General features: G+C 35.8%; 1 protein-coding gene across 1 annotated transcript; it reads right to left on the bottom strand.

Annotated features, from left to right (window-relative positions):
• Positions 1-2,206: 2,206 nt before the first annotated feature.
• LOC105038870 (zinc finger protein WIP3) lies at positions 2,207-4,194 on the bottom strand. The gene is made up of 2 exons (XM_010914787.4): positions 3,605-4,194; positions 2,207-2,796 (listed from the first exon to the last, which is right to left on the bottom strand). Exons 1-2 carry the CDS (start codon positions 4,046-4,048, stop codon positions 2,356-2,358), a joined length of 885 nt encoding a protein of 294 aa, XP_010913089.1. The 5' UTR covers positions 4,049-4,194; the 3' UTR covers positions 2,207-2,355.
• Positions 4,195-10,851: the final 6,657 nt, after the last annotated feature.

The raw sequence follows: 10,851 nt of genomic DNA, 5'->3' as shown, positions 1-10,851 counted from the left end.
GATGGTGTAATGATGGCAGAAGCCTTAAAAATTACAACACCTGGTTCCACGCTACTCTCTATTCTCCCTTTGATCACTTTCTAGCTGATTTAATGCTGACGGTATATCCGTATACACTAACCTTTGCTATTTGGCTTGTCTTCACTTTGCTCTACCATATCTGAATGGGACTATAATAGTGGATCTTGTGACGCATCCAAGCGGAAAAAAAAGAATACTAACAAAAGTCATGTCAACATTGCGGGACTCATGGAGGAGGAAAATGGAGAACAGTGGGCTGCAATATGCGGTAGTGTTGTATGTGGTTGTTGAGCATGCTCTGTAGGATCGATCATGGATAATCAGTGCCATGTCTTTACTATCGTCAATACTAGTACATGTCCTGTGGCATCCCTTAGCTACCTTGGATGCAATCAAGCTACCCTAACCCTAATGTTTAAAACTCTCAAAAATTGAACCAAGGTCGAACCAATCTCTAAGATACAAATGAGAGGAGACATATCATTTGAGGAACTAGTCCTTGATGAAGTGAAGAAAGAGATTAGACTTTCTGGTGCCCATATCACCTAATAAGACTTAGAATTGCAAAGATTGAGATCAGGTGTTAGAGAATGGTACTAAAGTCGGAGAAAATTAGAGGTAGGGGACTGAGAGAAAGCTATGGTTGACTCATAAGCTTGCATTAAGATTGTTGCAGTTGATGGTTGCCATGGGAGACTCATAGAGACCTTTGATTAATATGAAGGATCAAGAGGAAGATGGGGTTTTGAAGGAAGAGAATTTGTGCCACCACCACCCCTAACACCCACAAAAAAAAAAATAAATAAATAAATAAAAGATAGTGGGGGAGAATGACATGAGAGGGGCTACTCTCCACCCTCTACTCTATACCCACCCACCTCATTCAGGCCCTTAAGACAACCCTTAGGATATTTTCATCAATTATGGATGGCTGTCAATATAACATTCTAGAAAAGATAGATGGAAGGATCAAAACTGCAACAAAATATAACGTTGGGGATCCAATTAAATATTTTTTAAATGGAGGGGTGAATGTGAAAAATGGATGAAGTTGAGGGACTCAAAAATAATTTTTCTATATTTATTTTGAAATAAAATCCCTATGATGGCTAATAATATCTCTTGTAAATTAGTTTTCTAAATTTTGATGAACATATATATCACTATACAAATCTAATATGTAGTTGGTAGAATTTACAAAGGCCAGCGACACCTACTCATGCTACCTAGCACGCACCAAATTCATTTTTATTTTTATTTGAATGACAAATTACCTTAGAGATGTCTCTAAGGGTAGCTGGGATATGATGCCCACCACTAGAACACTAAACATTTATATCCGGTAGAATCTGTGAATCACATTGCCAATTAGTCAACATACCACAATTCACAGGGAATATTGCATTTGATTCCCAGACAAATTAAGTGGCAAGGATCATGAATACCTCCATTCAAAGGTAACTAAACCACATCGATTTATTTAGCCCAAGCGTGTGTACACAAAATGGGGTAGTGGTGCATCGATTAGGTGCCCTTGGGCCTCAAGGTTGGACTGGAAGAAGTTTATTAGCTAGACTATAAAAAGAAAGCAGGATATGTGGGTTTTAAATGATTGCATCCATAATCTATGGCTTGTGCACTTAACCTAGTTATAAGTGATATCTACTAATTTGTCTCTAACGGCACGTGATGATTTTTCATGTTCTTGATGTGGTACCATACCTGCGTCAATCTTACATATGGTTGAATTGTAGATCAAGAAATATACATCTACATGGGAATAATAGAAATGTGCAATGAATAAAAATTCATCTTTGTAATTACTCAAATAGCCTGTGAATTTGGGAAACTTTCTCCAGTAAAAAGATTGCACGTGAGTTCTTTGTTCAAAGAGTTTTATGACACTCATAACCTTGAGATGGAAGAAAATTCAACAACTTCAGTAGTTTTTTTCAAAGGTATATTCTCTCTTTTATTTTCCTTGCATAAACTAACCAATCCACCGACTTGTAAATAGTATTCATCATTAGTGCTCCACAACAAACAACTCCATTCTATGGTACTCTTCTAAAGAAAAGACATCCCTAAAGTTTTTTGTTACTAAGCACAAGATTAGATAAGCCTAATAACTTTGAACTTTCTTGTTTGATGTAATTGAGTTAGAGAAGCCTAACTCAAGGTAAACTATTTTAAGATACTTAGTCATACATATTTATACATATGTGTCTTCACACAAGATAAAGTTTCAGGTTTTGAGGACGAGTTTCACACGGGTTTCAGAAACAGTTGCAGAAACTGATTTTAGATAACTTTGAACTTTCACGCAGTGGAATGTTATTTTCCTTTGACCATTTCATCATCGAACCTTATGATGCATTCCTTCTCTACCTCGGGAATCTTTGGATGAAGGTAATGAGAGTGACCCTCTCCAAATGATCTTATATGATCATTGAGTGACCTTTTGTGTTTGAAATCAGACCCACAACTACAAAACCACAGCTTGCCACAGTTCTTCTCATGGGTCCTCCAATCTCCTCTCACAGCAAATGACTTGTTACACTTCCCGCACTTGAAGGGTTTCGATCCATGTTTTCTTTTATAGTGAGTTTGAAGGGTTCTGAAGTCCTTCAATGGCTTCGCTTGAGGGTGATTGATGTTGTTCTTGCACCCATGAGCACAACAGTAGCAAGGGAGTTTGAGCATTGCCATAGGTTGTATGCCTCTAAGAGATTCTGGTCCCCTTCTATACTCTGATCCATGGCCCCACATATGCATCTATAACAATAAATATCACAAGCCAGTTATAGTTAGCTATATAAATGGAGAAGAGGATGATGGTCTCTCATGATTAATGAAACATTCCTAGCAAAATAGCTTTCTAATTTATAGCTAGATCTATCTTTCTCCTTGTGTTCGACAAGGACAATGAGGATCAGTCAGTAAACTAATCGGGTCAAATCAAGATGAAATAATGAGATAGCAAAAAAAAAAAAAGTTGCATAAACTGTAATTTCAATCAGATATTTCTTTTGCATTAAAATTAGTATGTTCATGGAGCAATCGTGAAAATCGGAAAAAAAAAAAAATCATAGATAGACAATTTAGACCAGCCTGAAAATATTATCTGAGTATGTGATTAGAAGTATAAAGAAAGTGAAACAATTACAAATATTCGATTTCATGGACTGCAATTAAATCTACATTTTCTTCACTTCAGAATCCCGGAATATATCTTAGCATCACAAAAGGTTGACGCTGTTGAAGGATAAAAAAAATTTATAAACAGTTCTTTCCTAATTCTCAAAAGATCCGATAAATCTACAATGAATCATTCATCAAATTATAAATCCTGTCAACAAGAAAAAGGCAAAAAAAAAAAAGGGTATAAGAAATTAAATTTCTAAAAATTGAAACATAGAATAATTGATCATTGTTTTTGAAAGAAGAACATTTAGTCTTCTATGTATTCATGTTTGGAAGAATAAAGTTTTACACAATCAGATACCATAAATTGAAAAATATTAGAAAGAAGGAAGCAAATCAAAGGTTCAAATATATTTCAAGGAGCTGTAGATAGGCTAACCTGCATGTTATTGTACCGATTGAAGCTCTTATTGCACACGGTGCAAGAAAACTGCATCGGCCCTATGAGGATTTGAGATGGCGTGGGAATCCAAAATCTTTTTTCACTGCCCGAATTGCAAGCATAAGATCCCTCCATGTCCTCCACTTCTTCTTTCTTACAGTAAATGGGCTTGGTCCCTCCATCAAGCTCTCCTGAAGCACCTGGCAGTCCAATATTCAGGGCCACAGTGGCCTTTTCTTGAGAGACATCCTTCCTCAAGAAGTCATCATCTTCCTCGATGGTCTTCTTATGCTCTTCAAGCCTACTCAAAAGAGGCAAGCATTCTGATGCTTGAGGTGAGGAGGAGGAGGAGGAGGAAGGTGGCATGAGCCAGTCAGAGAAAGGAGGAGATTGAAAGCAGAGATTCAAATCTTCATCCATGGAGTACTTCCTCAGGCCCATGTTACCAAAAGCCACTTCTTCCAGGTCTCCTCAGTGGGGATGGAGGATGGAAGTCCAGGAGTCTTTATGTCAAGGCATGCAGGTACTGGCTGGAAGAAGTGGGGAGAGAGCTGGAGGGAGGAGGCTTGGTCAAGTCTTTGAGGGGGTTTTTGCTGCGGATTCCTCGGTTTTTTTGCGCAATGGGATTCACGCGGGGACGTTTGCAGCGTAACACGGGTGTTGAATCTGGGGAACACAAAGACGTGTTAGGTGGGACCAAGAAGGGAAGTGCTTGATGTAACCGCGAAAGGTGACATATATATATAATGGGAGATCGTGTTTAACCTGTTACTTTTGTGGGCTCAATTCACATAATGCTGATGAAAGAATGATGAGAAATTTCGCGTGCACCGTGAATAATACAAAAAGTTTGATATAAAATATATTATTTTATATAATTAATTTATATAATCATCATTTTTCAATATATATTTAAAATCTATATTTTATTTAAAAATTTTAAATGATAAAAATATTTCTATTTCTTAAAAAATATTATGACTTCTTACACGCAAGATGTCATAGTATGGCTCAAAAAATTATGACATCTTGTGGTATATTATAATATTCTGTATCATATTATGACTTTTCATATGCAGAATATCATGATATAGTCCAACATGTCATAATATATCACAGAATGTCATAATATAGAAGAGATATTTTTATTTAATTATTTTTAATACATATTTAATGCCTATAATTTTATTTTTCTATTTAAAAATTCTGAACGACAAAAATATTCTAGTTCGTTGGAAAAAAATTATGACATACTGTGCATATTATAATATCTTGCATTATATCATCACATTTTATGGATAAAAATTATGATTTTCTGAATGCAGGATGTAATAATACGGATATGAGATGTCATAATTTTATCAAAGAGCAGAAGTATTTTTATTATTCAAAATTTTTGATAAAAAAATAAAATATTAAATATTAAATATATATTGAAAAATAATGACTATACAGACTAATAGAATAAAGCAGTACGCTCCACGTCAGATTTTATATATTACCTGCGCTGCACAAAGAATTTTCCAAAAATGATACCACACTAGTTATCTTATAAATCCGTCCCACATATAGGTCGATCCCACCAGTAATGTCTCCATAAAATTGTTACGTCCAGTAGTTGATCCCACTAATAACGTCTCGCATGTTTATTCTTCACTCCCAAGTAGTTGTCATATAGGAATCCAAACAAGCGCACGCATCCATATATATATATATATATATATATATAGAAGTGCGCGATCGGATAGTCAGAATTTGATGCGGATGCGATCACATAGTTTAGACTCACGCACTTTTTTGATGTGGTTTGAATCTGGATTCCTAACAAGACTTGGTTTTGGATCTTTAAAAGAGGCCTAACGGCCTGTGGGTGATAGGTATTAGCAGAAGGGATCTTGAGGATCCGTAAGCTGCGAGGAGCGACATGCAACGGTAGAGAGAATCTCTTTTGAGATTCTTTGAGAGCATTGTAACAGTTGAGCGCTTCTTGTCGAAAGAAAAGGGTTTATGAGAGTTAAGAGCATGTAATCTCCTCTTGTATTTGTTCTTTCTTTAATAATAAAACTGACATATTCGATGGAGATAAGCTTTGGACAGATCCACATATTTGATTATCTTTTTTATTATTTTTTTTCTTTCTTTATGTTGTGGAATCGACATCATCATCTGTATTAGCGATTTTGAATTGGAGATCCATATTCTGCACTCGTGAGGAATACTTTCCAACATTCTTATTACATAGGAGGTAATAAAGAACAAATTAATCCAATGCAGTTCCATCACATCAGGTAGAGACTTTTCTAGCTACAAAATAGAGTCCATCATGGAGAGAGGGGGAGGCATAGTGGCAGAAGAAATAGGAGAGGGAGGTCGATTAGTGGAAAAAGGAAAAGAGGGCAGCGAAGCAGATGAAGAAGGAGAAGAAAGGTAGAGAAAGGGATGTGGGGGGAGGGAGGGAGGGTGGATGTCTTATGGGAGGGGGATGGGCCAGGAAGGGAAAGCCGAATGGAACTTGATGTTGGCGCATGTTGTGGGATGGATGTGGGCATGGGCGGCACATCCCACCCCATTAATTGATGCAATGGTAGAGGGCTGCTATTGATGGATATGCATTGATCAAATGGCAAGAGAGTCGATTAGACAATACTCATACCTAACTAGCTAGTGTTTATTTTCTATTTTCTGTTGTTAATACTTTGTTAAACTAATTTTAGTTCCGTGCAAAAAGATTCATCATTCGTATGGATGGCTAGGATTAGACTCATGATACATCAAAATATCATTAAAAAAAATTAATTTAATTATAGAGTTATTAGATATTAATTTTGGATCTAAATCTAAATTTAATCTAATAAAAAATTTAAAAAATCAAATATCAAGTCGATTATTTTATTAATTTTATGGTTTGCTAGGATATATCCTAAACTCTGGAACGTTTACATTCTTAATTAATGCACTTCCTTTTTATTTAATGTGTCTTTCTGGGTTCCTCTGCAATCCACAAAGATCTTTGGGAGATGGTACGGCAAATGCCTCCAAGGGTCGTACCTTTAAAACTCGCCAAATTCTTACCAAAAAAGAAACTTGCCAATTAATATTACATGGTACAAACTGGGGACTTTTTTTTTATTTTTTAGTGTACAAAAGATACGAAAAGAGGCTGAGGAAACTATGTAGCGGAACGGCTCGTTGAGTCGACCGAGACAGGGCATAACAATTCACATACGGAGTGGAATGGATGACTGTCATATTAAAACTATTATGTTCCAAAATGTCCATAAATGCACTCACATTTTTGGTTGCTATACTTAACTTTTATCTCAACAAACGGTAAAAAAAAATAATAATAATAATAATATAAAAAAAAATAAAAAATTATCTTGATTTTTGAATTACTTTCGTATCAAATTGATGTGACTGTTCTTTTGTATCAAAAAAAAAAAATTTAAACAAAGAGATGCATTAGAAAAGATGCGTGTCACAAACTAGGCCGAGCGGTGAGCTAAATGTCCCATCGGTCCATTAGACATCCATCAAGAGTTCCCTTTTTATGAAATGATCATAGAGATTCTCTCTCTCTCTTTTTTTTTTTTTTTTTGATTAATTATAGAGATTCTCTTTTGCAACTTAACATCATCCACCAAAATAATGACTTCATCCCTTTTGTTTTTGCTCAATCTATCTAGTTAAAAACAAGAAGCTACAAGGTGAACCAAAAGAGCTAGCAAGATAAATTATATTGCTAGCTAAAACAGCATAGATGTAAAAGGACACAAAGCACATAGGAAGCGATAAAAACAATTCTACTGACGGATGAGCAGCATCCCCGTATATCTCAAAATATTATCCAATTTCAAAAGAAAAAAAATTACTGAAATAAAATATTGCATGAGAAAATTATGGTCTCCAGAAGTTAAACTTTATAATCAAGTCGCCACTCTTGCTCACCAAACCTACCGAAGATGACCAAATCGATCCACAGTGGATCCATTGATCCTTCTAGATTGATATAGAATAAAACAATTACATATCATGAATATAATAACAATAACACGGTATGAGGGCAGGGTGCAGTTCTCATTAGATCTTGGACAGGTCTAGTCGCAGTTCATCTATTACTGCGCTCCACCATCATTCTGCGTGATGCTTCTGAACATAAATTGTTTTCCCTGGAAGTGTTATGGATGCATGTATCTTAAATCCAAAGTCTCAAGTAGAGTAAAGGCAAAGGCGGCCTGGAAAAGTTTCAGATACAGGGCCAGCGAGTTCTCTTGATGTGGCCCATTTGCTTGCTTATTTCATGCTCCCGTGTAGGACATAACAGCGTGTGAAAAAAATCCTCGACGCTTCCATGACCGTGTCCAGTTTAATCTCTTCTTATGGTGGACGGTTAACCAACACAATACTTTGGGGGATAAACTGACTGTGGAGCTCGATTAGAGATGGCAATCCGGTTAGATTGGGCCAAATATAGGTTGGATCAGATGTAGATCGGATCAAAAATGCATCGACACAACCCAACCTATTTATTAAATAGATAAAAAATTTATATTCGAGTCTATTCTATTTATTAAATAGATAATCCGATCTCATCCATATAATTTATTTATCAAATAAATCAAGTCAAATTAAATGTATTAAATGGGTTAAACAAATTAAGTGGAGCGGACTAAACAAATCATAAATAGGTTAAGTAGATTTTAAACAGATTAAATAGGTCGGTTTATGATTCGATCGAATTATTAAATAGATCAAAATAAATAAAATGAATCAAAGATTTAAATCTGAATCCAGCTATTTAATAAACAGATCTAGGTCGATAGATCTATTTATAATCTAAACTTATTTATGTCAAATCAAAATCTGCTTAAAGTAAATTGCTCATAGATCAGATTATAAGTTGCCACCATTGGGCTCAATGGAAAGAATGAGAGGACATATAGCCAAACTAGTCATGTTACTTGCTAGGATCATCCATGATATGTACATAAGCCTCCTAGGTGACATGGGAAGATAGTTGGGATAAGATCTCTCCAATTTAGATCAATTCTTAAAAAATTAGTAAAATATATAGCTGCTAGGATAAGGTCCATTTATCTTTCACCCCGTTTGATTCATAATAGTAAAGAAACATGTCCCTTCTGCACCATTTTAAAATTTATCATTAATTAGTGAGTGTAGAATAAATAAACAAAGAAATAAACAGCAATGATCCAAGCTTGCCCATCTCAGTAGTAGAAAAAAGAATTTGCCATCGATAATTACTAAATACATCAATATTGGTACTACTTGCTTCCATATAGCAGTACCATATACCTTCCTTTAGACCTTATGACTTCACAAACGAAGAAGCCCTAACACAGAGGAAGGTGGCGGCACCGAGCTAGTTCTAACCTCTGACGCGGTGATCTCGATTCAACACATACACAGATACAAGGATTGTGTATCTGGATCAATCTTACCGCTGGAGTAAAAGAAGATTTGTTCGCCCCTCTACAATTCCATAAAAGCATTTTTATCATGAAATATTGATACCTGAAATATCATCTTAAGCTTCGGAAGAATTCCCCACACCATTACCATGATAAAAAACATCGCCTATCGCAATTGTTTCTAGGGCTTCTTTGAGCACTGCAATAGTCTTCTTATGCTTTTACCCAAAAAAAAAGAAAAAAGTCTTCTGATGCTCCTTGATATGTGTGTCCGAGTCCCCACCAGTCTACTTAAAGGTTGCTCCCCTCCCTGCAACATATTTTCCTTTTTCCTCTGCATCATTTGTTTATGTTACACTAGCAGTGAAAACAGAAGTCCTTGGTAAAGAAGAACACACAGCTAGAGAATTTGGTGGGGGAGATTGTTATACAAAATCTTTCCATCAACGTACGATTCTTAAAAGAAATAAGAATAAAATTTATTTTCTAAAGGATAGCAGAGGAAATGAATCAGAGAATGAAAAGGCTACTAAATCTGAGCTATTGCAAGTTTTTAAATCAAGGTGGGTGGCGAATGATGATGAGGATGTGGACCCTGTAGTTGTTAGTCCACTTGTTTCCATTGTTTCAGATTATTCTGATAATGATTTATGTTGAGGACAATTAGTGACAAGAAATTTGAGGGCACCCTACAGTTTATGGCTAGTTACAGGACTCCTGGTCCAGATGGATTCTCTCTCTCTCTCTCTTTTAAATATCATTGGCCATAATATGACAGTGATGCAAAACATCTGGCTGAAGAGTACTTGGGATTGATGGATCGCAAAAAGCAGCGAAAGCCCAACTAAATGGGTTGGAGCATCAAAACGGGAACTTAAACTTCAAATAGCCACAACTTTTGATCCAAAAAAAGTTACGGGACCCATAATTTATCAACAAAAAATTCATTTCGAGCCCTACAATCATGAATAGGATGTGCTTGTTCACCTTAGTTTTCAGACCCAAATTCATCATTTTAGTGGGTTTCGGAGCTGTTTTATATTTGAAAGTCCATTTTTGATTCAATTTCATGTTCTTAGCTTTTATTTATTTTCAATTTTACAAAACTACCCATGTTAGGGTTGAGATACTATAAATATCTTTGTTTTGTGTTTATTCCATTATCATCAAAAAAAAATCACAGAATTATTTCTTCAATTGAAGTTTAGGATTTTTTCTTGATATCTTGAAAGTTTTCATTTTGTATGCATCCTTGTTTTATTCACGAATGCTATGTTACGAAAGGATGTCTACTTGGTAGTTAAGTGATTTTTTCTTTCGAAATTTATACCTCGAGCTTGAAAACATGTATTTGTTACACTTATTTCTAAAAGGTTAGATGCATCTTTTCTGTTAATTGTTGCCGTGGTAGCCAATGTTCAACTTTATACAAAATTATTGCTAAGCCCGTGGCTAATAGAATGCACCATGTCTTAAATCCTATTATTAGTGTAGAGCAAGATGCTTTTATTGCAGGATGGAGCATATCTGATAATATTCTAATGGCACAAGCAATAATGTATGATATGCGGCGAGCTTCACCTAATAGGTGTTATGTGGCTATCGATTTAGATATGGAACAAGTATACGGTTGAGTAAGATAGGATTTTGTTTTTCCTACCCTCCAGCAGATGGATTTTCATAATACTTGGATTGATTCGTGTTGCGGCCAATCTCCTCATCGCCTGATCGTCGAGAACGAGCGCCCGCAAAAAAAGAAGTCCACACTGACCGGAGGCGGCTCCGGCGGGGACCCTCCGACGGTCAAGTCAG

This window comes from Elaeis guineensis, chromosome 1 (genome assembly GCF_000442705.2).
Source record: "Elaeis guineensis isolate ETL-2024a chromosome 1, EG11, whole genome shotgun sequence".
Lineage (NCBI taxonomy): Eukaryota > Viridiplantae > Streptophyta > Magnoliopsida > Arecales > Arecaceae > Elaeis > Elaeis guineensis.
Note: the sequence above shows the minus strand (reverse complement) of the source record. Positions and strands in the feature narration are given on the sequence as shown.